The following is a 27,365-nucleotide window of genomic DNA, read 5'->3' as shown; positions in this document are numbered from 1 at the left end:
GGGTGAAACTACAGGATAGCAAGAAGAATGGCTGCTGTAGTTCGGGATTGATTGTCGTTGCCAGAGCTGTGGATGAAACTACAGGATCTCAAGAACAGTGGCTGCGGTAGTGTAGGATTGATTGTGGTTGCCAGAGCTGTGGATGAAACTACAGGATAGCAAGAAGAATGGCTGCTGTAGTTCGGGATTGATTGTCGTTGCCAGAGCTGTGGATGAAACTACCGGATCTCAAGAACAGTGGCTGCTGTAGTTCGGGATTGATTGTGGTTGCCAGTGCTGTGGATGAAACTACAGGATAGCAAGAAGAATGGCTGCTGTAGTTCGGGATTGATTGTGGTTGCCAGAGCTGTGGGTGAAACTACAGGATAGCAAGAAGAATGGATGCTGTAGTTCGGGATTGATTGTCGTTGCCAGAGCTGTGTTTGAAACTACAGGATCTCAAGAACAGCGGCTGCGGTAGTGCTGGATTGAGCGTCATTGACAGAGTTGTGTGAAGGCCCTGTGGCACTGCATTGAGATTTGCCACAGAGCATGATTGAGTTGCATTGGCCATCCTCTGTACTGGCGTCTCGATCAGGAAACATTTTTCACAATCAATACTTGGTAACTCCTACATAGTTTACACCCTTTCATGCTCAAAGCCAACACCCTCCCACTCCGCATGCTACACCAGGCATTTTCCAAAATGTAATAACCGCTTTCTCTTCAGACCAATGGAATGTCTCTGTTCATGTTCCCCACTGCTGGCACAGCACGGATGTTGCATATTGGGATTGTGATACTTTGAAAGAGGAATAGTTTGGGGCCTAGTACTGAAATAGATTGTGTGAGCTATGGGTCAGGATTGAGGGTCATTGACAACATTTGGGTAGAGTGAGTTTTTATCCCTCAACAATGTTTCTATTCTCTCCCCTGTCCTTAGTGTCTGCGTACCGACCCCTGAACCTGACCCTAGTCAAGCTAAAGAAAGTAGATCGGGACCAGTACAAGCGCAGTGAGACCTGGTCTCTTTACAACTTGAGACTGGTGGATGGCAAAGAAGGTACCCAGGTGAGTGAGATGCGGATACTCCATCCAATGGCCAACCTCGCACCCCGTAGCAGGAGTGTCCTTGTATGTTTACGCTCTGATCAACAGTATGAGTCTGCCTCTTGACCTCCAATTCGAGGACTCTTCTGGGGGCCTCACCTAAAGAGTGTGCAGACTGGCCTCCAATGTGCTGGGGCAGCACAGGCTCCAAATGAAGGGGAAGCCGTTTCTGCTGGCCCACACATGTCTACTCCAACAAATCGAGATCTCTCCGCCCAGCAGCAATTATCGCAAAGAAAAGATTGACACTGGGTCCGCGATGCCGTAGTTTCATGGCTGACTTCCTGGCAATATTGTTTTTACGAAAGACGACCCACCTAAATGGGGGTGGGGGAAGGTAAATGTCTTTGGACTTTTCCACGCAATTACAGTGCATGTACATATAAATGTAAGCACAGTCCCAGCCACCCTCAGTAGAGTTGGGCCTGAGTGAGAAGTAGGAGCTGGGTGCCCTTGTAGGGGCTTACCTTGACGTCACAGGCCGGTGGGCATTGAGGCATTTGGCAGGACGATGGCACTCGTGCTCCTACTGGTATTCTAAGGTGTGATTCGTGTTCTGACCACAATTCTTTGTACATTTTCGAAGGTGACTCCAGACTTCGAGCTGCAGTTCGATAAGCTGTACAGGTGGACTGCTAGCAGCTTGGCCCAGAAGACCACACTGCTCTCCTGCCTTTGGAAGCTGAACACGCGGCACCTTTCGGGTAGCATCTGCTTCATCAATGTCTCATCGGGCGACCTGGAAGGTGAGGACCACAGTGCTGCAGTCAGCAGCATCCCGAGACACTATGCTGAAGATGTAAATGCAGACCGCCTTTGAGAGTAAATCCTGTGCACCGGCAGTGACGCTGCACACATGAACTCTGTCTCTGCCGGTGACCATTCATGTTAAGCTAAAAGTCCCTGGTAGGTGTGGATTATGTCATCTCACTCTAGCATAAGTGAACAGGCGCTGGGGGTTATCACCGGTGTGATCAGGTGTGGCATCTCACTCTAGCATAAGTGAACAGGCGCTGGGGGTTATCACCGGTGTGATCAGGTGTGGCATCTCACTCTGGCAATAAGTGATCAGGCGCTGGGGGTTATCACCGGTGTGATCAGGTGTGTCATCTCACTCTAGCATAAGTGAACAGGCGCTGGGGGTTGACACCTGTGTGATCAGGTGTGGCTTCTCCCTCTGGCATAAGTGAACAGGCGCTGGGGGTTATCACCGGTGTGATCAGGTGTGGCATTTCACTCTGGCATAAGTGAACAGGTGCTGTTGGTTGTCACCTGTGTGATCGATCAGGTGTGTCATCATCTCACTCTGGCTATAAGTGAACAGGTCTTGAGGTTTGTTACCCGTGTGATCAGTTCTGTCATCTCACTTTGGCAATAAGCTAACAGGCGCTGAGTGTTGTCATCCGTGTGCTCAAGTGTGTCATCTCACTCTGGCATAAGTGAACAGGCGCTGGGGGTTATCACCGGTGTGAACAGGTGTGTCACCTCACTCTAGCATAAGTGAACAGGCGCTGGAGGTTATCACCGGTGTGATCAGGTGTGTCACCTCACTCTAGCATAAGTGAACAGGCACTGGAGGTTATCACCGGTGTGATCAGGTGTGTCATCTCACTCTAGCATAAGTGAACAGGCGCTGGAGGTTGTCACCTGTGTGATCAGGTGTGTCATCTCACTCTAGCATAAGTGAACAGGCGCTGGGGGTTATCACCGGTGTGATCAGGTGTGTCATTTCACTCTAGCAATAAGGGAACAGGTGCTGGGGGTTGTCACCCGTGTGCTCAAGTGTGTCATCTCACTCTAACATAAGTGAACAGGCGCTGGGGGTTATCACCGGTGTGATCAGGTGTGGCATCTCACTCTGGCAATAAGTGATCAGGCGCTGGGGGTTATCACCGGTGTGATCAGGTGTGGCATTTCACTCTGGCATAAATGAACAGGTGCTGTTGGTTGTCACCTGTGTGATCGATCAGGTGTGTCATCATCTCACTCTGGCTATAAGTGAACAGGTCTTGAGGTTGGTTACCCGTGTGATCAGTTCTGTCATCTCACTTTGGCAATAAGCTAACAGGCGCTGAGTGTTGTCACCCGTGTGCTCAAGTGTGTCATCTCACTCTGGCATAAGTGAACAGGCGCTGGGGGTTATCACCGGTGTGATCAGGTGTGTCACCTCACTCTAGCATAAGTGAACAGGCGCTGGAGGTTATCACCGGTGTGATCAGGTGTGTCATCTCACTCTAGCATAAGTGAACAGGCGCTGGAGGTTGTCACCTGTGTGATCAGGTGTGTCATCTCACTCTAGCATTAGTGAACAGGTGCTGGGGGTTATCACCAGTGTGATCAGGTGTGTCATTTCGCTCTAGCAATAAGGGAACAGGTGCTGGGAGTTGTCACCCGTGTGCTCAAGTGTGTCATCTCACTCTAACATAAGTGAACAGGCGCTGGGGGTTGTCACCTGTGTGATCAGGTGTGTCATCTCACTCTAGCATAAGTGAACAGGCGCTGGGGGTTATCACCGGTGTGATCAGGTGTGTCATTTCACTCTGGCAATAAGGGAACAGGTGCTGGGGGTTGTCACCCGTGTGCTCAAGTGTGTCATCTCACTCTAACATAAGTGAACAGGCGCTGGGGGTTATCACCGGTGTGATCAGGTGTGTCATCTCACTCTAGCATAAGTGAACAGGCGCTGGGGGTTATCACCGGTGTGATCAGGTGTGTCAGATCAGATCAGAGTAAGCTTTATTCGATTATCAAAAATACAATCATAAAAGCATAAGACAACAAATACAAGACTTACTGTGCAATTAAAACCAAATGCAATATAAAGGGATCAAATATATAAGATATATGAAACCTAATGAACAGCCACCCAAACAACGAGATTAAAAAACCATACTTTTTCTAGCAGCAATCGATTTAAGAATGAACGTGGCAGTAAAAAAACATATGTCTATCTCATTTAAAGAAAACAACAGGTTCATAGCAGATTTCAAGGTACGAGACCCGTGTTTCTTAAAAAGTGGTTTCAGATAGTCAATAGGCAAATGCTTATATAAGGAGAAAATGTGTGACACTCTGTTTAGTAACTCCATCACATGGGCAGGGAACAGTAGGATGTTTTCTCATTATTGGGAAAGATACCAAATGATGGACAATACCTAATCTCAATCGAGTCAAAACGAACCGATGTGAAGGTCGAGTGACTTGAGAAAGGTATGGTTGGAACCCTGCAGTAAGCTCCTGTGAATAATAAAAAGCCACGGTTACAAGCTGCATACTCTCAAGATGGCGGCGTTCGGCTTTTTCCTTTAAAAAGATTTGTTTAAAATCAGACTTGGACAGATCAGACGCATAATTTGGGTTTACTAGGATATTCACCTTATAGAAATCCTTAAAAACAGTAACCACATATTTTAACCATGGGATTTGCAGGTATTTGTCTAGACTAAGACAGTCCTTAATAATGCTTCTGTTAAATCCAGTCTCTTCCTTCATCCAGATCGACCTCCACAACATTAATGGTTTCAACTCTGCTAAATCAGACAAATAATTCAGCCCCAGTTCATTATGAATTAATGAGGTAGGTGCGGACGAGGGGAGACATAATAACTTTTTTAGGAAAGCATTTTCCTCAATCTGAAGCTCTCCATGAGGACAATAACCCCAAACCCCGGCGCCATAAAGCGCCGCCGAAACGCACTTAATATTATAAATGTGCAACATTTCAAATATGCGTCGATCCCCCAATTTAAGTGCAAATTTAAAAATGCCGTAGGCACATCTAGCAATTTTAGCTTTAACGTTTAAAATCTCTTCATGCCACATACCATTATTTGAAAACATGATGCCGAGGTAACAAAACTTGTTAACAACAAGAATTTCCTGATTCTCAATGTGGAAGGTTCTCAGATTCCTTATTTTACGACCACACGGTAAAACAAAGGTCTTGGAATTATTGAGTTTTAATTTCCTTGCCTTTATGAAATCAGAGAATTTATTCATTAATTTCTGTAAACCGATGGGGGTTCTTGAGAGGAGAACCGTGTCGTCGGCATAGAGCAACACAGGTACCTCCTGACCCTCAATTTGCGGGGCATCACATTGGACCTTTTTTAATTCGGCCTCTATAGCATTAATAAAAAGAGAAAATAGAAGGGGGGCCAACACACAGCCCTGTCTGATACCAAGGCTCACCGGAATTTGACTTGTACATTCACCTGCTAAACCATAGCGTATTTTTGCAGATAATTTTGCACAGAGTCGAGCCAAAAAGAAAATAATGGCCTGGGGGGCAGCTAGGTCCAGAAGGGTTGACCAAAGTAAACCATGATCAACCAAATCGAATGCAATGCGCTACTGAGATCGGCGAAGCAGAGAAAAAGAGATCCCTGCTTGGCACGTGTATATTTCCCAAAAATAAGATCTAAGTTTACGCATTGTTCCAAGGTTCCCCTACCTTTCCTGAACCCATATTGGGATTGGGCCAAAATCCCCTTATCCTCTGGCCATTCCTCTAATCTGAATAACAAAACCCGACTCAACGTTTTTATGAAGAGTCTAGGAGTGAGATGGGGCGGTAATTTTTGGCTTCAGATCTAAGGCCCTTTTTATATATAGGGATAATTATGGATTCCCCCCAGGTCGGTGGAATTATTGCCTCTACAGCCGCATTAAAAATGTTAGATAAAACCGGGCCCCATATAGCTGTGTCGGCTTTGTAAAGGTCTATTGGCACACCATCAGGCCCAGGGGCTTTCCCACCTTTGCTACATTTTAAAGCAAGTACTACTTCAGAAGGAGTAATATTAAGTGGGATAATGGGCCATACGGCAGCAAGTTGACTAGGCATGCATAATGTATCGCTATGGTTAAAAATAGATGAAAAGTGAAGAACCCAGCTTTCCTTACTAACTTGGGAGGTAATAATCGGGACATCGTCATTCCTTAAAAAAGGGCTATTGACGGTATCCCAAAAGAGCTTACTATCATAAAGCTCCACCGCGACTGTCAATTTGCCCCATGCTTCTACCTGAAGTTCACATTTCCTACGCTTGAGCTGTTCCTTGTAGGCTAACCTAAGGTTAATGATAAATGGCATGTTCCGGGGTCTACACGAGAGACCATTCTTTAGCTTCTGTAAAGCCTTAGTGCAAGCCGTGTCAAACCACCCATGATTCTGGTTACGATGCTTTATGTTAGTGATAGTCAGGACTTTGTTAATAATGTCGTTAATTTTCTTGAAACATTGTAGGATACCTAAGTGACCGACATCAACTTCAACACACATACTTATCTCTGGTAGGCATAAAGTAACAATTCTGTTCAAGTACGTGTCTGAGTTAGTGGCAGTCCACTTGATCCTATGGCCATTTGGTCTACTTAAAACAACATCCTTAGCAATAGTTTCAGGCCCCTGTTTCCTGTGGCCCCATAAAGACAGGCACAGAATAATGCAATTGTGGTCACTAACAGATAAGTCCAGAGTTACCGGAGTTCCGCAGAGGGGAGCAATATTCACCGAAATAACTAAATGATCGATAACCGAACCAGCGCCCCTGCCAGTAAATGTAGGGACGGGATTGCCATAATCATCTTTTGCACTCTGTAGTGCTGCTAGATCGTACTTAGCCATAACAGAGTTCAACAGTTCTCCATAAGGATTGTGTGGGAAATGGACCTCTGGATCCGCACTATCGACAGCATACCCGCATGCCTCTATTAGAGATAGGGAGCAGAGGGGGGTATTAAAATCGCCAACCCAAATAAAATCAAAATTAATAGGGTTATCGGCACATAATTTATCAAGGGCACCCATTAATTCCATAACCGCAAGTGATCGCGTCTGATTGAATAAATTGTTATAGTAGTTAATAATCAGAACATTACGACCATGCTCTTGCTGTAGCCATAACACTTGGGAGTGATATCCAACCATTTCATATGCCTTAACGACCACTGGAAGTTTGATTGACAACAATATTAAAAGACCACCCTTTGCACGGCCTGACACAGATTCCTGTGCAGGGAGATTAAAGGAAACAAACCCGTCGAGGTTAATTTGATCTTTAAACCAAGTTTCCTGCATACAGAGTAGGTCGCAGCAACTGAGGAATTCATACATCCAACCTTTCAGCGGGAATACCATCTAATAACGGGCGCGGGCAACTCCAATTGTGACTTAAGGGTGGGTAGAAAAATGTAAGTGGCAGAGAATTAATTAGAGAGACCGAGTTATTAACGGGCCAGGCGCAAATATGCTCCACGGCCCTTTTATCTCTAAAATTTATAACAACACAGTCTCCCTTTACCGATTTGATTTTAGGACCCACCCAATCTACCCTGCGTGCGAAAATAATTTCAGCTGAAACCGACATAGGTAATGGCCTATGTTGGTTGAGCCAATGGGTACACTTGTGTTTTAGGTCAGGAAACTCCTCCCGTTTCCCATTAGTCAATTTTGGGACATCTGTAAGAACAACAACATAAGGGGTTGATTCAGGCGGAAGATTTAATAATTGTCTTCGATCTATTGCGACTGAATTTTGGGGACCCCGATGCCCTGTAGTTCCTGTAGTATTGGCATTACCCATTGCCCCATGCCCAAGTCCGTCCATCTCATTAGACACGTTAGGTAGCACCCTATTAGCGGATTGACCAGAAGGTATATTAGACGGTGGTAGGATAGCCTGTGGTTGGGGAACTAACCCTTCGTTAACAAGTGGACCCTCTTGTATACAAGATGTTGGATTCGGGACACTTGTATTGGCTCTCCCCCGCAGATCCGGTCTGGTTTGAAAAGAGGCAAAGGCCAATTCAAGACAAGAGATCCTATTTTCGATACACTCTAGTCTATCGTTAATCAGTAAAAAGGATGTATTTAACATTGAATCTAATCTATGCCAAAAATCCTTGCCCAGTTTGTTTAACTTACTATCAGCCGACGCCAATGAATTCGGCGTAACATCATGCAACCCCGCCCCTTGATCTCGACTAGCTGGAGCTACGGGATTACTTTTTAGAGGCTCATGTTTGCGGCTTTTGGACGATGTTTCCAAATCGTTTGCCTTCCCCCTTTTCTTTTTTTGGCAAACCCCCTTCGTGGTAGTAACAGAAGATGTCTTAGGCAGGCCCTGCTTAATGACAGAAGTCGATCTGTTTCGAACTGGGGAAAGTGTGATAGGAGGGACTAGTGGGTTTATACTATTGGAGTGGCAAGAAATTCTGCTACTATGCATGCCTTCCTCCTCGGAAATAGGATAGCATCTTTGTGCAGTTTCCGATATTTTCTCAGTCGAGGATGAAAAACTCCTATTACCTATCATAGTATCAACTGATGGATCTGGTATAATTACAACCGGGGGGTTGGGGGAATTAGCATGTCTAATGGAACCCAAGGAGGAGCGTTTATCTGCCATAATGTCCAACGACAATCTCCGCTCCGTGAGTTCTATTTCATGTGCCAATAGCGATGACGCTCTAATAAGAAATCTATCTAATGTCCCAGAAAATGAACCCCTAATGGGGGACTTATGACCCAGACATCCCGGAGAGGAATTCATCGTACCACAACAAAGCAACTATTAAAACCAAATTTAGTAAACAACGGTTATAAGGTTTCACACTTATGGCACCCCAGTAAACATATAACAACCCCAACGTTAGGGACTGGGCCCGTCCCATCCTCTGCCGTCCACGAACGGCCACAAACGGTCCCGCCCTTGTCCCGGGCTTCTCCCGGCGCGCGACCGCACGCGACCGCGCTGCTAGGAGCACTCACGTTTAAATAGCAATTGTAGGCAACAGTGGGCCGGAAGAGGACACAGCTGTTCGTTGTTACGGGGCTGCTGGTCCTTGCAGTCCTGTCCTTCGTGCGCTCCCAGTGTCAATGCGCCGGTGATGGTTTTCAAAGTTCCAGGGCTTGTGTTCTCACCAAGGTAGGCAGGCAAGGCAAAGTTGGGCTTGACCTCCTCTGCGAACGGCTCCCGCGAAGCGGGGGCCGTGAGGAGTTATGTAGGCAAAGCGGCAATTACAGGCAACAGTGGGCGGGAAGAGGACACAGCTGTTCGCTGTTACGGGGCTGCTGGTCCTCGCAGACCCGTCCTTCGTGCGCTCCCAGTGTCAATGCGCCGGTGATGGTTTTCAAAGTTCCAGGGCTTGTGTTCTCACCAAGGTAGGCAGGCAAGGCAAAGTTGGGCTTGACCTCCTCTGCGAACGGCTCCCGCGAAGCAGGGGCCGTGAGGAGTTATGTAGGCACAGCGGCAATTACAGGCAACAGTGGGCGGGAAGAGGACACAGCTGTTCGCTGTTACGGGGCTGCTGGTCCTCGCAGTCCCGTCCTTCGTGCGCTCCCAGTGTCAATGCGCCGGTGATGGTTTTCAAAGTTCCAGGGCTTGTGTTCTCACCAAGGTAGGCAGGCAAGGCAAAGTTGGGCTTGACCTCCTCTGCGAACGGCTCCCGCAAAGCGGGGGCCGTGAGGAGTTATGTAGGCACAGCGGCAATTACAGGCAACAGTGGGCGGGAAGAGGACACAGCTGTTCGCTGTTACGGGGCTGCTGGTCCTCGCAGTCCCGTCCTTCGTGCGCTCCCAGTGTCAATGCGCCGGTGATGGTTTTCAAAGTTCCAGGGCTTGTGTTCTCACCAAGGTAGGCAGGCAAGGCAAAGTTGGGCTTGACCTCCTCTGCGAACGGCGCCCGCGAAGCGGGGGCCGTGAGGAGTTATGTAGGCACAGCGGCAATTACAGGCAACAGTGGGCGGGAAGAGGACACAGCTGTTCGCTGTTATGGGGCTGCTGGTCCTCGCAGTCCCGTCCTTCGTGCGCTCCCAGTGTCAATGCGCCGGTGATGGTTTTCAAAGTTCCAGGGCTTGTGTTCTCACCAAGGTAGGCAGGCAAGGCAAAGTTGGGCTTGACCTCCTCTGCGAACGGCCCCCGCTAAGCGGGGGCCATGAGGAGTTATGTAGGCACAGCGGCAATTACAGGCAACAGTGGGCGGGAAGAGGACACAGCTGTTCGCTGTTACGGGGCTGCTGGTCCTCGCAGTCCCGTCCTTCGTGCGCTCCCAGTGTCAATGCACCGGTGATGGTTTTCAAAGTTCCAGGGCTTGTGTTCTCACCAAGGTAGGCAGGCAAGGCAAAGTTGTGCTTGAATTCCTCTGCGAACGGCTCCCGCGAACCGGGGGCCGTGAGGAGTTACGTAGGCACAGCGGCAATTACAGGCAACAGTGGGCGGGAAGAGGACACAGCTGTTCGCTGTTACGGGGCTGCTGGTCCTCGCAGTCCCGTCCTTCGTGCGCTCCCGGTGTCAATGCGCCGGTGATGGTTTTCAAAGTTCCAGGGCTTGTGTTCTCACCAAGGTAGGCAGGCAAGGCAAAGTTGTGCTTGACCTCCTCTGCGAACGGCTCCCGCGAAGCGGGGGCCGTGAGGAGTTATGTAGGCACAGCGGCAATTACAGGCAACAGTGGGCGGGAAGTGGACACAGCTGTTCGCTGTTACGGGGCTGCTGGTCCTCGCAGTCCCGTCCTTCGTGCGCTCCCAGTGTCAATGCGCCGGTGATGGTTTTCAAAGTTCCAGGGCTTGTGTTCTCACCAAGGTAGGCAGGCAAGGCAAAGTTGGGCTTGACCTCCTCTGCGAACGGCGCCCGCGAAGCGGGGGCCGTGAGGAGTTATGTAGGCACAGCGGCAATTACAGGCAACAGTGGGCGGGAATAGGACACAGCTGTTCGCTGTTACGGGGCTGCTGGTCCTCGCAGTCCCGTCCTTCGTGCGCTCCCAGTGTCAATGCGCCGGTGATGGTTTTCAAAGTTCCAGAGCTTGTGTTCTCACCAAGGTAGGCAGGCAAGGCAAAGTTGGGCTTGACCTCCTCTGCGAACGGCATTCGCGAAGCGGGGGCCGTGAGGAGTTATGTAGGCACAGCGGCAATTACAGGCAACAGTGGGCGGGAAGAGGACACAGCTGTTCGCTGTTACGGGGCTGCTGGTCCTCGCAGTCCCGTCCTTCGTGCGCTCCCAGTGTCAATGTGCCGGTGATGGTTTTCAAAGTTCCAGGGCTTGTGTTCTTACCAAGGTAGGCAGGCAAGGCAAAGTTGGGCTTGACCTCCTCTGCGAACGGCCCCCGCGAAGCGGGGGCCATGAGGAGTTATGTAGGCACAGCGGCAATTACAGGCAACAGTGGGCGGGAAGAGGACACAGTTGTTCGCTGTTACGGGGCTGCTGGTCCTTGCAGTCCCGTCCTTCGTGCGCTCCCAGTGTCAATGCGCCGGTGATGGTTTTCAAAGTTCTAGGGCTTGTGTTCTCACCAAGGTAGGCAGGCAAGGCAAAGTTGGGCTTGACCTCCTCTGCGAACGGCCCCCGCGAAGCAGGGGGCCGTGAGGAGTTATGTAGGCACAGCGGCAATTACAGGCAACAGTGGGCCGGAAGAGGACACAGCTGTTCGCTGTTACGGGGCTGCTGGTCCTCGCAGTCCCGTCCTTCGTGCGCTCCCAGTGTCAATGCGCCGGTGATGGTTTTCAAAGTTCCAGGGCTTGTGTTCTCACCAAGGTAGGCAGGCAAGGCAAAGTTGGGCTTGACCTCCTCTGCGAACGGCCCCCGCGAAGCGGGGGCCGTGAGGAGTTATGTAGGCACAGCGGCAATTACAGGCAACAGTGGGCGGGAAGAGGACACAGCTGTTCGCTGTTACGGGGCTGCTGGTCCTCGCAGTCCCGTCCTTCGTGCGCTCCCAGTGTCAATGCACCGGTGATGGTTTTCAAAGTTCCAGGGCTTGTGTTCTCACCAAGGTAGGCAGGCAAGGCAAGGCAAAGTTGTGCTTGAATTCCTCTGCGAACGGCTCCCGCGAAGCGGGGGCCGTGAGGAGTTCTGTAGGCACAGCGGCAATTACAGGCAACAGTGGGCGGGAAGAGGACACAGCTGTTCGCTGTTACGGGGCTGCTGGTCCTCGCAGTCCCGTCCTTCGTGCGCTCCCAGTGTCAATGCGCCGGTGATGGTTTTCAAAGTTCCAGGGCTTGTGTTCTCACCAAGGTAGGCAGGCAAGGCAAAGTTGTGCTTGACCTCCTCTGCGAACGGCTCCCGCGAAGCGGGGGCCGTGAGGAGTTATGTAGGCACAGCGGCAATTACAGGCAACAGTGGGCGGGAAGTGGACACAGCTGTTCGCTGTTACGGGGCTGCTGGTCCTCGCAGTCCCGTCCTTCGTGCGCTCCCAGTGTCAATGCGCCGGTGATGGTTTTCAAAGTTCCAGGGCTTGTGTTCTCACCAAGGTAGGCAGGCAAGGCAAAGTTGGGCTTGACCTCCTCTGCGAACGGCGCCCGCGAAGCGGGGGCCGTGAGGAGTTATGTAGGCACAGCGGCAATTACAGGCAACAGTGGGCGGGAAGAGGACACAGCTGTTCGCTGTTACGGGGCTGCTGGTCCTCGCAGTCCCGTCCTTCGTGCGCTCCCAGTGTCAATGCGCCGGTGATGGTTTTCAAAGTTCCAGGGCTTGTGTTCTTACCAAGGTAGGCAGGCAAGGCAAAGTTGGGCTTGACCTCCTCTGCGAACGGCCCCCGCGAAGCGGGGGCCATGAGGAGTTATGTAGGCACAGCGGCAATTACAGGCAACAGTGGGCGGGAAGAGGACACAGCTGTTCGCTGTTACGGGGCTGCTGGTCCTCGCAGTCCCGTCCTTCGTGCGCTCCCAGTGTCAATGCGCCGGTGATGGTTTTCAAAGTTCCAGGGCTTGTGTTCTCACCAAGGTAGGCAGGCAAGGCAAAGTTGGGCTTGACCTCCTCTGCGAACGGCTCCCGCGAAGCGGGGGCCGTGAGGAGTTATGTAGGCACAGCGGCAATTACAGGCAACAGTGGGCGGGAAGAGGACACAGCTGTTCGTTGTTACGGGGCTGCTGGTCCTCGCAGTCCCGTCCTTCGTGCGCTCCCAGTGTCAATGCGCCGTTGATGGTTTTCAAAGTTCCAGGGCTTGTGTTCTCTCCAAGGTAGGCAGGCAAGGCAAAGTTGGGCTTGACCTCCTCTGCGAACGGCTCCCGCGAAGCGGGGGCCGTGAGGAGTTATGTAGGCACAGCGGGAATTACAGGCAACAGTGGGCGGGAAGTAGACACAGCTGTTCGCTGTTACGGGCTGCTGGTCCTCGCAGTCCCGTCCTTCGTGCGCTCCCAGTGTCAATGCGCCGGTGATGGTTTTCAAAGTTCCAGGGCTTGTGTTCTCACCAAGGTAGGCAGGCAAGGCAAAGTTGGGCTTGACCTCCTCTGCGAACGGCGCCCGCGAAGCGGGGGCCGTGAGGAGTTATGTAGGCACAGCGGCAATTACAGGCAACAGTGGGCGGGAAGAGGACACAGCTGTTCGCTGTTACGGGGCTGCTGGTCCTCGCAGTCCCGTCCTTCGTGCGCTCCCAGTGTCAATGCGCCGGTGATGGTTTTCAAAGTTCCAGGGCTTGTGTTCTCACCAAGGTAGGCAGGCAAGGCAAAGTTGGGCTTGACCTCCTCTGCGAACGGCATTCGCGAAGCGGGGGCCGTGAGGAGTTATGTAGGTACAGCGGCAATTACAGGCAACAGTGGGCGGGAAGAGGACACAGCTGTTCGCTGTTACGGGGCTGCTGGTCCTCGCAGTCCCGTCCTTCGTGCGCTCCCAGTGTCAATGTGCCGGTGATGGTTTTCAAAGTTCCAGGGCTTGTGTTCTTACCAAGGTAGGCAGGCAAGGCAAAGTTGGGCTTGACCTCCTCTGCGAACGGCCGCCGCGAAGCGGGGGCCATGAGGAGTTATGTAGGCACAGCGGCAATTACAGGCAACAGTGGGCGGGAAGAGGACACAGTTGTTCGCTGTTACGGGGCTGCTGGTCCTTGCAGTCCCGTCCTTCGTGCGCTCCCAGTGTCAATGCGCCGGTGATGGTTTTCAAAGTTCTAGGGCTTGTGTTCTCACCAAGGTAGGCAGGCAAGGCAAAGTTGGGCTTGACCTCCTCTGCGAACGGCCCCCGCGAAGCAGGGGGCCGTGAGGAGTTATGTAGGCACAGCGGCAATTACAGGCAACAGTGGGCGGGAAGAGGACACAGCTGTTCGCTGTTACGGGGCTGCTGGTCCTCGCAGTCCCGTCCTTCGTGCGCTCCCAGTGTCAATGCGCCGGTGATGGTTTTCAAAGTTCCAGGGCTTGTGTTCTCTCCAAGGTAGGCAGGCAAGGCAAAGTTGGGCTTGACCTCCTCTGCGAACGGCTCCCGCGAAGCGGGGGCCGTGAGGAGTTATGTAGGCACAGCGGGAATTACAGGCAACAGTGGGCGGGAAGTAGACACAGCTGTTCGCTGTTACGGGCTGCTGGTCCTCGCAGTCCCGTCCTTCGTGCGCTCCCAGTGTCAATGCGCCGGTGATGGTTTTCAAAGTTCCAGGGCTTGTGTTCTCACCAAGGTAGGCAGGCAAGGCAAAGTTGGGCTTGACCTCCTCTGCGAACGGCGCCCGCGAAGCGGGGGCCGTGAGGAGTTATGTAGGCACAGCGGCAATTACAGGCAACAGTGGGCGGGAAGAGGACACAGCTGTTCGCTGTTACGGGGCTGCTGGTCCTCGCAGTCCCGTCCTTCGTGCGCTCCCAGTGTCAATGCGCCGGTGATGGTTTTCAAAGTTCCAGGGCTTGTGTTCTCACCAAGGTAGGCAGGCAAGGCAAAGTTGGGCTTGACCTCCTCTGCGAACGGCATTCGCGAAGCGGGGGCCGTGAGGAGTTATGTAGGTACAGCGGCAATTACAGACAACAGTGGGCGGGAAGAGGACACAGCTGTTCGCTGTTACGGGGCTGCTGGTCCTCGCAGTCCCGTCCTTCGTGCGCTCCCAGTGTCAATGTGCCGGTGATGGTTTTCAAAGTTCCAGGGCTTGTGTTCTTACCAAGGTAGGCAGGCAAGGCAAAGTTGGGCTTGACCTCCTCTGCGAACGGCCCCCGCGAAGCGGGGGCCATGTGGAGTTATGTAGGCACAGCGGCAATTACAGGCAACAGTGGGCGGGAAGAGGACACAGTTGTTCGCTGTTACGGGGCTGCTGGTCCTTGCAGTCCCGTCCTTCGTGCGCTCCCAGTGTCAATGCGCCGGTGATGGTTTTCAAAGTTCTAGGGCTTGTGTTCTCACCAAGGTAGGCAGGCAAGGCAAAGTTGGGCTTGACCTCCTCTGCGAACGGCCCCCGCGAAGCAGGGGGCCGTGAGGAGTTATGTAGGCACAGCGGCAATTACAGGCAACAGTGGGCGGGAAGAGGACACAGCTGTTCGCTGTTACGGGGCTGCTGGTCCTCGCAGTCCCGTCCTTCGTGCGCTCCCAGTGTCAATGCGCCGGTGATGGTTTTCAAAGTTCCAGGGCTTGTGTTCTCACCAAGGTAGGCAGGCAAGGCAAAGTTGGGCTTGACCTCCTCTGCGAACGGCCCCCGCGAAGCGGGGGCCGTGAGGAGTTATGTAGGCACAGCGGCAATTACAGGCAACAGTGGGCGGGAAGAGGACACAGCTGTTCGCTGTTACGGGGCTGCTGGTCCTCGCAGTCCCGTCCTTCGTGCGCTCCCAGTGTCAATGCACCGGTGATGGTTTTCAAAGTTCCAGGGCTTGTGTTCTCACCAAGGTAGGCAGGCAAGGCAAGGCAAAGTTGTGCTTGAATTCCTCTGCGAACGGCTCCCGCGAAGCGGGGGCCGTGAGGAGTTCTGTAGGCACAGCGGCAATTACAGGCAACAGTGGGCGGGAAGAGGACACAGCTGTTCGCTGTTACGGGGCTGCTGGTCCTCGCAGTCCCGTCCTTCGTGCGCTCCCAGTGTCAATGCGCCGGTGATGGTTTTCAAAGTTCCAGGGCTTGTGTTCTCACCAAGGTAGGCAGGCAAGGCAAAGTTGGGCTTGACCTCCTCTGCGAACGGCTCCCGCGAAGCGGGGGCCGTGAGGAGTTATGTAGGCACAGCGGCAATTACAGGCAACAGTGGGCGGGAAGAGGACACAGCTGTTCGTTGTTACGGGGCTGCTGGTCCTCGCAGTCCCGTCCTTCGTGCGCTCCCAGTGTCAATGCGCCGTTGATGGTTTTCAAAGTTCCAGGGCTTGTGTTCTCTCCAAGGTAGGCAGGCAAGGCAAAGTTGGGCTTGACCTCCTCTGCGAACGGCTCCCGCGAAGCGGGGGCCGTGAGGAGTTATGTAGGCACAGCGGGAATTACAGGCAACAGTGGGCGGGAAGTAGACACAGCTGTTCGCTGTTACGGGCTGCTGGTCCTCGCAGTCCCGTCCTTCGTGCGCTCCCAGTGTCAATGCGCCGGTGATGGTTTTCAAAGTTCCAGGGCTTGTGTTCTCACCAAGGTAGGCAGGCAAGGCAAAGTTGGGCTTGACCTCCTCTGCGAACGGCGCCCGCGAAGCGGGGGCCGTGAGGAGTTATGTAGGCACAGCGGCAATTACAGGCAACAGTGGGCGGGAAGAGGACACAGCTGTTCGCTGTTACGGGGCTGCTGGTCCTCGCAGTCCCGTCCTTCGTGCGCTCCCAGTGTCAATGCGCCGGTGATGGTTTTCAAAGTTCCAGGGCTTGTGTTCTCACCAAGGTAGGCAGGCAAGGCAAAGTTGGGCTTGACCTCCTCTGCGAACGGCATTCGCGAAGCTGGGGCCGTGAGGAGTTATGTAGGCACAGCGGCAATTACAGGCAACAGTGGGCGGGAAGAGGACACAGCTGTTCGCTGTTACGGGGCTGCTGGTCCTCGCAGTCCCGTCCTTCGTGCGCTCCCAGTGTCAATGCGCCGGTGATGGTTTTCAAAGTTCCAGGGCTTGTGTTCTTACCAAGGTAGGCAGGCAAGGCAAAGTTGGGCTTGACCTCCTCTGCGAACGGCCCCCGCGAAGCGGGGGCCATGAGGAGTTATGTAGGCACAGCGGCAATTACAGGCAACAGTGGGCGGGAAGAGGACACAGCTGTTCGCTGTTACGGGGCTGCTGGTCCTCGCAGTCCCGTCCTTCGTGCGCTCCCAGTGTCAATGCGCCGGTGATGGTTTTCAAAGTTCCAGGGCTTGTGTTCTCACCAAGGTAGGCAGGCAAGGCAAAGTCGGGCTTGACCTCCTCTGCGAACGGCCCCCGCGAAGCAGGGGGCCGTGAGGAGTTAAGTAGGCACAGCGGCAATTACAGGCAACAGTGGGCCGGAAGAGGACACAGCTGTTCGCTGTTACGGGGCTGCTGGTCCTCGCAGTCCCGTCCTTCGTGCGCTCCCAGTGTCAATGCGCCGGTGATGGTTTTCAAAGTTCCAGGGCTTGTGTTCTCACCAAGGTAGGCAGGCAAGGCAAAGTTGGGCTTGACCTCCTCTGCGAACGGCTCCCGCGAAGCAGGGGCCGTGAGGAGTTATGTAGGCACAGCGGCAATTACAGGCAACAGTGGGCGGGAAGAGGACACAGCTGTTCGCTGTTACGGGGCTGCTGGTCCTCGCAGTCCCGTCCTTCGTGCGCTCCCAGTGTCAATGCGCCGGTGATGGTTTTCAAAGTTCCAGGGCTTGTGTTCTCACCAAGGTAGGCAGGCAAGGCAAAGTTGGGCTTGACCTCCTCTGCGAACGGCTCCCGCGAAGCGGGGGCCGTGAGGAGTTATGTAGGCACAGCGGCAATTACAGGCAACAGTGGGCGGTAAGAGGAAACAGCTGTTCGCTGTTACGGGGCTGCTGGTCCTCGCAGTCCCGTCCTTCGTGCGCTCCCAGTGTCAATGCGCCGGTGATGGTTTTCAAAGTTCCAGGGCTTGTGTTCTCACCAAGGTAGGCAGGCAAGGTAAAGTTGGGCTTGACCTCCTCTGCGAACGGCCCCCGCTAAGCGGGGGCCATGAGGAGTTATGTAGGCACAGCGGCAATTACAGGCAACAGTGGGCGGGAAGAGGACACAGCTGTTCGCTGTTACGGGGCTGCTGGTCCTCGCAGTCCCGTCCTTCGTGCGCTCCCAGTGTCAATGCACCGGTGATGGTTTTCAAAGTTCCAGGGCTTATGTTCTCACCAAGGTAGGCAGGCAAGGCAAAGTTGTGCTTGAATTCCTCTGCGAACGGCTCCCGCGAACCGGGGGCCGGGAGGAGTTATGTAGGCACAGCGGCAATTACAGGCAACAGTGGGCGGGAAGAGGACACAGCTGTTCGCTGTTACGGGGCTGCTGGTCCTCGCAGTCCCGTCCTTCGTGCGCTCCCAGTGTCAATGCGCCGGTGATGGTTTTCAAAGTTCCAGGGCTTGTGTTCTCACCAAGGTAGGCAGGCAAGGCAAAGTTGGGCTTGACCTCCTCTGCGAACGGCGCCCGCGAAGCGGGGGCCGTGAGGAGTTATGTAGGCATAGCGGCAATTACAGGCAACAGTGGGCGGGAAGAGGACACAGCTGTTCGCTGTTACGGGGCTGCTGGTCCTCGCAGTCCCGTCCTTCGTGCGCTCCCAGTGTCAATGCGCCGGTGATGGTTTTCAAAGTTCCAGGGCTTGTGTTCTCACCAAGGTAGGCAGGCAAGGCAAAGTTGGGCTTGACCTCCTCTGCGAACGGCATTCGCGAAGCGGGGGCCGTGAGGAGTTATGTAGGCACAGCGGCAATTACAGGCAACAGTGGGCGGGAAGAGGACACAGCTGTTCGCTGTTACGGGGCTGCTGGTCCTCGCAGTCCCGTCCTTCGTGCGCTCCCAGTGTCAATGTGCCGGTGATGGTTTTCAAAGTTCCAGGGCTTGTGTTCTTACCAAGGTAGGCAGGCAAGGCAAAGTTGGGCTTGACCTCCTCTGCGAACAGCCCCCGCGAAGCGGGGGCCATGAGGAGTTATGTAGGCACAGCGGCAATTACAGGCAACAGTGGGCGGGAAGAGGACACAGCTGTTCGCTGTTACGGGGCTGCTGGTCCTTGCAGTCCCGTCCTTCGTGCGCTCCCAGTGTCAATGCGCCGGTGATGGTTTTCAAAGTTCTAGGGCTTGTGTTCTCACCAAGGTAGGCAGGCAAGGCAAAGTTGGGCTTGACCTCCTCTGCGAACGGCCCCCGCGAAGCAGGGGGCCGTGAGGAGTTATGTAGGCACAGCGGCAATTACAGGCAACAGTGGGCCGGAAGAGGACACAGCTGTTCGCTGTTACGGGGCTGCTGGTCCTCGCAGTCCCGTCCTTCGTGCGCTCCCAGTGTCAATGCGCCGGTGATGGTTTTCAAAGTTCCAGGGCTTGTGTTCTCACCAAGGTAGGCAGGCAAGGCAAAGTTGGGCTTGACCTCCTCTGCGAACGGCCCCCGCGAAGCGGGGGCTGTGAGGAGTTATGTAGGCACAGCGGCAATTACAGGCAACAGTGGGCGGGAAGAGGACACAGCTGTTCGCTGTTACGGGGCTGCTGGTCCTCGCAGTCCCGTCCTTCGTGCGCTCCCAGTGTCAATGCACCGGTGATGGTTTTCAAAGTTCCAGGGCTTGTGTTCTCACCAAGGTAGGCAGGCAAGGCAAAGTTGTGCTTGAATTCCTCTGCGAACGGCTCCCGCGAAGCGGGGGCCGTGAGGAGTTATGTAGGCACAGCGGCAATTACAGGCAACAGTGGGCGGGAAGAGGACACAGCTGTTCGCTGTTACGGGGCTGCTGGTCCTCGCAGTCCCGTCCTTCGTGCGCTCCCAGTGTCAATGCGCCGGTGATGGTTTTCAAAGTTCCAGGGCTTGTGTTCTCACCAAGGTAGGCAGGCAAGGCAAAGTTGTGCTTGACCTCCTCTGCGAACGGCTCCCGCGAAGCGGGGGCCGTGAGGAGTTATGTAGGCACAGCGGCAATTACAGGCAACAGTGGGCGGGAAGTGGACACAGCTGTTCGCTGTTACGGGGCTGCTGGTCCTCGCAGTCCCGTCCTTCGTGCGCTCCCAGTGTCAATGCGCCGGTGATGGTTTTCAAAGTTCCAGGGCTTGTGTTCTCACCAAGGTAGGCAGGCAAGGCAAAGTTGGGCTTGACCTCCTCTGCGAACGGCGCCCGCGAAGCGGGGGCCGTGAGGAGTTATGTAGGCACAGCGGCAATTACAGGCAACAGTGGGCGGGAAGAGGACACAGCTGTTCGCTGTTACGGGGCTGCTGGTCCTCGCAGTCCCGTCCTTCGTGCGCTCCCAGTGTCAATGCGCCGGTGAGGGTTTTCAAAGTTCCAGGGCTTGTGTTCTTACCAAGGTAGGCAGGCAAGGCAAAGTTGGGCTTGACCTCCTCTGCGAACGGCCCCCGCGAAGCGGGGGCCATGAGGAGTTATGTAGGCACAGCGGCAATTACAGGCAACAGTGGGCGGGAAGAGGACACAGCTGTTCGCTGTTACGGGGCTGCTGGTCCTCGCAGTCCCGTCCTTCGTGCGCTCCCAGTGTCAATGCGCCGGTGATGGTTTTCAAAGTTCCAGGGCTTGTGTTCTCACCAAGGTAGGCAGGCAAGGCAAAGTTGGGCTTGACCTCCTCTGCGAACGGCCCCCGCGAAGCAGGGGGCCGTGAGGAGTTATGTAGGCACAGCGGCAATTACAGGCAACAGTGGGCCGGAAGAGGACACAGCTGTTCGCTGTTACGGGGCTGCTGGTCCTCGCAGTCCCGTCCTTCGTGCGCTCCCAGTGTCAATGCGCCGGTGATGGTTTTCAAAGTTCCAGGGCTTGTGTTCTCACCAAGGTAGGCAGGCAAGGCAAAGTTGGGCTTGACCTCCTCTGCGAACGGCTCCCGCGAAGCGGGGGCCGTGAGGAGTTATGTAGGCACAGCGGCAATTACAGGCAACAGTGGGCGGGAAGAGGACACAGCTGTTCGTTGTTACGGGGCTGCTGGTCCTCGCAGTCCCGTCCTACGTGCGCTCCCAGTGTCAATGCGCCGTTGATGGTTTTCAAAGTTCCAGGGCTTGTGTTCTCTCCAAGGTAGGCAGGCAAGGCAAAGTTGGGCTTGACCTCCTCTGCGAACGGCTCCCGCGAAGCGGGGGCCGTGAGGAGTTATGTAGGCACAGCGGGAATTACAGGCAACAGTGGGCGGGAAGTAGACACAACTGTTCGCTGTTACGGGCTGCTGGTCCTCGCAGTCCCGTCCTTCGTGCGCTCCCAGTGTCAATGCGCCGGTAATGGTTTTTAAAGTTCCAGGGCTTGTGTTCTCACCAAGGTAGGCAGGCAAGGCAAAGTTGGGCTTGACCTCCTCTGCGAACGGCGCCCGCGAAGCGGGGGCCGTGAGGAGTTATGTAGGCACAGCGGCAATTACAGGCAACAGTGGGCGGGAAGAGGACACAGCTGTTCGCTGTTACGGGGCTGCTGGTCCTCGCAGTCCCGTCCTTCGTGCGCTCCCAGTGTCAATGCGCCGGTGATGGTTTTCAAAGTTCCAGGGCTTGTGTTCTCACCAAGGTAGGCAGGCAAGGCAAAGTTGGGCTTGACCTCCTCTGCGAACGGCATTCGCGAAGCGGGGGCCGTGAGGAGTTATGTAGGCACAGCGGCAATTACAGGCAACAGTGGGCGGGAAGAGGACACAGCTGTTCGCTGTTACGGGGCTGCTGGTCCTCGCAGTCCCGTCCTTCTTGCGCTCCCAGTGTCAATGCGCCGGTGATGGTTTTCAAAGTTCCAGGGCTTGTGTTCTCACCAAGGTAGGCAGGCAAGGCAAAGTTGGGCTTGACCTCCTCTGCGAACGGCCCCCGCGAAGCGGGGGCCATGAGGAGTTATGTAGGCACAGCGGCAATTACAGGCAACAGTTGGCGGGAAGAGGACACAGCTGTTCGCTGTTACGGGGCTGCTGGTCCTCGCAGTCCCGTCCTTCGTGCGCTCCCAGTGTCAATGCGCCGGTGATGGTTTTCAAAGTTCCAGGGCTTGTGTTCTCACCAAGGTAGGCAGGCAAGGCAAAGTTGGGCTTGACCTCCTCTGCGAACGGCTCCCGCGAAGCGGGGGCCGTGAGGAGTTATGTAGGCACAGCGGCAATTACAGGCAACAGTGGGCGGGAAGAGGACACAGCTGTTCGCTGTTACGGGGCTGCTGGTCCTCGCAGTCCCGTCCTTCGTGCGCTCCCAGTGTCAATGCGCCGGTGATGGTTTTCAAAGTTCCAGGGCTTGTGTTCTCACCAAGGTAGGCAGGCAAGGCAAAGTTGGGCTTGACCTCCTCTGCGAACGGCGCCCGCGAAGCGGGGGCCGTGAGGAGTTATGTAGGCACAGCGGCAATTACAGGCAACAGTGGGCGGGAAGAGGACACAGCTGTTCGCTGTTACGGGGCTGCTGGTCCTCGCAGTCCCGTCCTTCGTGCGCTCCCAGTGTCAATGCGCCGGTGATGGTTTTCAAAGTTCCAGGGCTTGTGTTCTCACCAAGGTAGGCAGGCAAGGTAAAGTTGGGCTTGACCTCCTCTGCGAACGGCCCCCGCTAAGCGGGGGCCATGAGGAGTTATGTAGGCACAGCGGCAATTACAGGCAACAGTGGGCGGGAAGAGGACACAGCTGTTCGCTGTTACGGGGCTGCTGGTCCTCGCAGTCCCGTCCTTCGTGCGCTCCCAGTGTCAATGCACCGGTGATGGTTTTCAAAGTTCCAGGGCTTGTGTTCTCACCAAGGTAGGCAGGCAAGGCAAAGTTGTGCTTGAATTCCTCTGCGAACGGCTCCCGCGAACCGGGGGCCGTGAGGAGTTATGTAGGCACAGCGGCAATTACAGGCAACAGTGGGCGGGAAGAGGACACAGCTGTTCGCTGTTACGGGGCTGCTGGTCCTCGCAGTCCCGTCCTTCGTGCGCTCCCAGTGTCAATGCGCCGGTGATGGTTTTCAAAGTTCCAGGGCTTGTGTTCTCACCAAGGTAGGCAGGCAAGGCAAAGTTGTGCTTGACCTCCTCTGCGAACGGCTCCCGCGAAACGGGGGCCGTGAGGAGTTATGTAGGCACAGCGGCAATTACAGGCAACAGTGGGCGGGAAGTGGACACAGCTGTTCGCTGTTACGGGGCTGCTGGTCCTCGCAGTCCCGTCCTTCGTGCGCTCCCAGTGTCAATGCGCCGGTGATGGTTTTCAAAGTTCCAGGGCTTGTGTTCTCACCAAGGTAGGCAGGCAAGGTAAAGTTGGGCTTGACCTCCTCTGCGAACGGCCCCCGCGAAGCAGGGGGCCGTGAGGAGTTATGTAGGCACAGCGGCAATTACAGGCAACAGTGGGCGGGAATAGGACACAGCTGTTCGCTGTTACGGGGCTGCTGGTCCTCGCAGTCCCGTCCTTCGTGCGCTCCCAGTGTCAATGCGCCGGTGATGGTTTTCAAAGTTCCAGGGCTTGTGTTCTCACCAAGGTAGGCAGGCAAGGCAAAGTTGGGCTTGACCTCCTCTGCGAACGGCATTCGCGAAGCGGGGGCCGTGAGGAGTTATGTAGGCACAGCGGCAATTACAGGCAACAGTGGGCGGGAAGAGGACACAGCTGTTCGCTGTTACGGGGTTGCTGGTCCTCGCAGTCCCGTCCTTCGTGCGCTCCCAGTGTCAATGTGCCGGTGATGGTTTTCAAAGTTCCAGGGCTTGTGTTCTTACCAAGGTAGGCAGGCAAGGCAAAGTTGGGCTTGACCTCCTCTGCGAACGGCCCCCGCGAAGCGGGGGCCATGAGGAGTTATGTAGGCACAGCGGCAATTACAGGCAACAGTGGGCGGGAAGAGGACACAGCTGTTCGCTGTTACGGGGCTGCTGGTCCTTGCAGTCCCGTCCTTCGTGCGCTCCCAGTGTCAATGCGCCGGTGATGGTTTTCAAAGTTCTAGGGCTTGTGTTCTCACCAAGGTAGGCAGGCAAGGCAAAGTTGGGCTTGACCTCCTCTGCGAACGGCCCCCGCGAAGCAGGGGGCCGTGAGGAGTTATGTAGGCACAGCGGCAATTACAGGCAACAGTGGGCCGGAAGAGGACACAGCTGTTCGCTGTTACGGGGCTGCTGGTCCTCGCAGTCCCGTCCTTCGTGCGCTCCCAGTGTCAATGCGCCGGTGATGGTTTTCAAAGTTCCAGGGCTTGTGTTCTCACCAAGGTAGGCAGGCAAGGCAAAGTTGGGCTTGACCTCCTCTGCGAACGGCCCCCGCGAAGCGGGGGCCGTGAGGAGTTATGTAGGCACAGCGGCAATTACAGGCAACAGTGGGCGGGAAGAGGACACAGCTGTTCGCTGTTACGGGGCTGCTGGTCCTCGAAGTCCCGTCCTTCGTGCGCTCCCAGTGTCAATGCACCGGTGATGGTTTTCAAAGTTCCAGGGCTTGTGTTCTCACCAAGGTAGGCAGGCAAGGCAAAGTTGTGCTTGACCTCCTCTGCGAACGGCTCCCGCGAAGCGGGGGCCGTGAGGAGTTATGTAGGCACAGCGGCAATTACAGGCAACAGTGGGCGAGAAGTGGACACAGCTGTTCGCTGTTACGGGGCTGCTGGTCCTCGCAGTCCCGTCCTTCGTGCGCTCCCAGTGTCAATGCGCCGGTGATGGTTTTCAAAGTTCCAGGGCTTGTGTTCTTACCAAGGTAGGCAGGCAAGGCAAAGTTGGGCTTGACCTCCTCTGCGAACGGCCCCCGCGAAGCGGGGGCCATGAGGAGTTATGTAGGCACAGCGGCAATTACAGGCAACAGTGGGCGGGAAGAGGACACAGCTGTTCGCTGTTACGGGGCTGCTGGTCCTCGCAGTCCCGTCCTTCGTGCGCTCCCAGTGTCAATGCGCCGGTGATGGTTTTCAAAGTTCCAGGGCTTGTGTTCTCACCAAGGTAGGCAGGCAAGGCAAAGTTGGGCTTGACCTCCTCTGCGAACGGCCCCCGCGAAGCAGGGGGCCGTGAGGAGTTATGTAGGCACAGCGGCAATTACAGGCAACAGTGGGCCGGAAGAGGACACAGCTGTTCGCTGTTACGGGGCTGCTGGTCCTCGCAGTCCCGTCCTTCGTGCGCTCCCAGTGTCAATGCGCCGGTGATGGTTTTCAAAGTTCCAGGGCTTGTGTTCTCACCAAGGTAGGCAGGCAAGGCAAAGTTGGGCTTGACCTCCTCTGCGAACGGCTCCCGCGAAGCGGGGGCCGTGAGGAGTTATGTAGGCACAGCGGCAATTACAGGCAACAGTGGGCGGGAAGAGGACACAGCTGTTCGCTGTTACGGGGCTGCTGGTCCTCGCAGTCCCGTCCTTCGTGCGCTCCCAGTGTCAATGCGCCGGTGATGGTTTTCAAAGTTCCAGGGCTTGTGTTCTCACCAAGGTAGGCAGGCAAGGCAAAGTTGGGCTTGACCTCCTCTGCGAACGGCGCCCGCGAAGCGGGGGCCGTGAGAAGTTATGTAGGCACAGCGGCAATTACAGGCAACAGTGGGCGGTAAGAGGACACAGCTGTTCGCTGTTACGGGGCTGCTGGTCCTCGCAGTCCCGTCCTTCGTGCGCTCCCAGTGTCAATGCGCCGGTGATGGTTTTCAAAGTTCCAGGGCTTGTGTTCTCACCAAGGTAGGCAGGCAAGGTAAAGTTGGGCTTGACCTCCTCTGCGAACGGCCCCCGCTAAGCGGGGGCCATGAGGAGTTATGTAGGCACAGCGGCAATTACAGGCAACAGTGGGCGGGAAGAGGACACAGCTGTTCGCTGTTACGGGGCTGCTGGTCCTCGCAGTCCCGTCCTTCGTGCGCTCCCAGTGTCAATGCACCGGTGATGGTTTTCAAAGTTCCAGGGCTTGTGTTCTCACCAAGGTAGGCAGGCAAGGCAAAGTTGTGCTTGAATTCCTCTGCGAACGGCTCCCGCGAACCGGGGGCCGTGAGGAGTTATGTAGGCACAGCGGCAATTACAGGCAACAGTGGGCGGGAAGAGGACACAGCTGTTCGCTGTTACGGGGCTGCTGGTCCTCGCAGTCCCGTCCTTCGTGCGCTCCCAGTGTCAATGCGCCGGTGATGGTTTTCAAAGTTCCAGGGCTTGTGTTCTCACCAAGGTAGGCAGGCAAGGCAAAGTTGGGCTTGACCTCCTCTGCGAACGGCGCCCGCGAAGCGGGGGCCGTGAGGAGTTATGTAGGCACAGCGGCAATTACAGGCAACAGTGGGCGGGAAGAGGACACAGCTGTTCGCTGTTACGGGGCTGCTGGTCCTCGCAGTCCCGTCCTTCGTGCGCTCCCAGTGTCAATGCGCCGGTGATGGTTTTCAAAGTTCCAGGGCTTGTGTTCTCACCAAGGTAGGCAGGCAAGGCAAAGTTGGGCTTGACCTCCTCTGCGAACGGCATTCGCGAAGCGGGGGCCGTGAGGAGTTATGTAGGCACAGCGGCAATTACAGGCAACAGTGGGCGGGAAGAGGACACAGCTGTTCGCTGTTACGGGGCTGCTGGTCCTCGCAGTCCCGTCCTTCGTGCGCTCCCAGTGTCAATGTGCCGGTGATGGTTTTCAAAGTTCCAGGGCTTGTGTTCTTACCAAGGTAGGCAGGCAAGGCAAAGTTGGGCTTGACCTCCTCTGCGAACGGCCCCCGCGAAGCGGGGGCCATGAGGAGTTATGTAGGCACAGCGGCAATTACAGGCAACAGTGGGCGGGAAGAGGACACAGCTGTTCGCTGTTACGGGGCTGCTGGTCCTTGCAGTCCCGTCCTTCGTGCGCTCCCAGTGTCAATGCGCCGGTGATGGTTTTCAAAGTTCTAGGGCTTGTGTTCTCACCAAGGTAGGCAGGCAAGGCAAAGTTGGGCTTGACCTCCTCTGCGAACGGCCCCCGCGAAGCAGGGGGCCGTGAGGAGTTATGTAGGCACAGCGGCAATTACAGGCAACAGTGGGCCGGAAGAGGACACAGCTGTTCGCTGTTACGGGGCTGCTGGTCCTCGCAGTCCCGTCCTTCGTGCGCTCCCAGTGTCAATGCGCCGGTGATGGTTTTCAAAGTTCCAGGGCTTGTGTTCTCACCAAGGTAGGCAGGCAAGGCAAAGTTGGGCTTGACCTCCTCTGCGAACGGCCCCCGCGAAGCGGGGGCTGTGAGGAGTTATGTAGGCACAGCGGCAATTACAGGCAACAGTGGGCGGGAAGAGGACACAGCTGTTCGCTGTTACGGGGCTGCTGGTCCTCGCAGTCCCGTCCTTCGTGCGCTCCCAGTGTCAATGCACCGGTGATGGTTTTCAAAGTTCCAGGGCTTGTGTTCTCACCAAGGTAGGCAGGCAAGGCAAAGTTGTGCTTGAATTCCTCTGCCAACGGCTCCCGCGAAGCGGGGGCCGTGAGGAGTTATGTAGGCACAGCGGCAATTACAGGCATCAGTGGGCGGGAAGAGGACACAGCTGTTCGCTGTTACGGGGCTGCTGGTCCTCGCAGTCCCGTCCTTCGTGCGCTCCCAGTGTCAATGCGCCGGTGATGGTTTTCAAAGTTCCAGGGCTTGTGTTCTCACCAAGGTAGGCAGGCAAGGCAAAGTTGTGCTTGACCTCCTCTGCGAACGGCTCCCGCGAAGCGGGGGCCGTGAGGAGTTATGTAGGCACAGCGGCAATTACAGGCAACACTGGGCGGGAAGTGGACACAGCTGTTCGCTGTTACGGGGCTGCTGGTCCTCGC

The 27,365-nt window shown here is 55.1% G+C and overlaps 1 protein-coding gene across 1 annotated transcript in view; it reads left to right on the top strand.

Moving 5' to 3' along the window:
* LOC146788818 (exocyst complex component 1-like) overlaps positions 1 to 27,365 on the top strand; it is a 1,992,459-nt gene that overhangs the window by 303,325 nt on the left and 1,661,769 nt on the right. The window contains exons 3-4 of the mRNA XM_085630399.1: positions 923 to 1,050; positions 1,676 to 1,835. Of these exons, the coding sequence (XP_085486525.1) occupies positions 923 to 1,050; positions 1,676 to 1,835 (288 nt within the window). The remainder of the gene's footprint in view (positions 1 to 922; positions 1,051 to 1,675; positions 1,836 to 27,365) is intronic.

This window comes from Triturus cristatus, chromosome 10, assembly GCF_964204655.1.
Source record: "Triturus cristatus chromosome 10, aTriCri1.1, whole genome shotgun sequence".
NCBI lineage: Eukaryota > Metazoa > Chordata > Amphibia > Caudata > Salamandridae > Triturus > Triturus cristatus.
The sequence above is the reverse complement of the archived record's forward strand: the minus strand, read 5'-3'. Positions and strand labels throughout refer to the sequence as shown.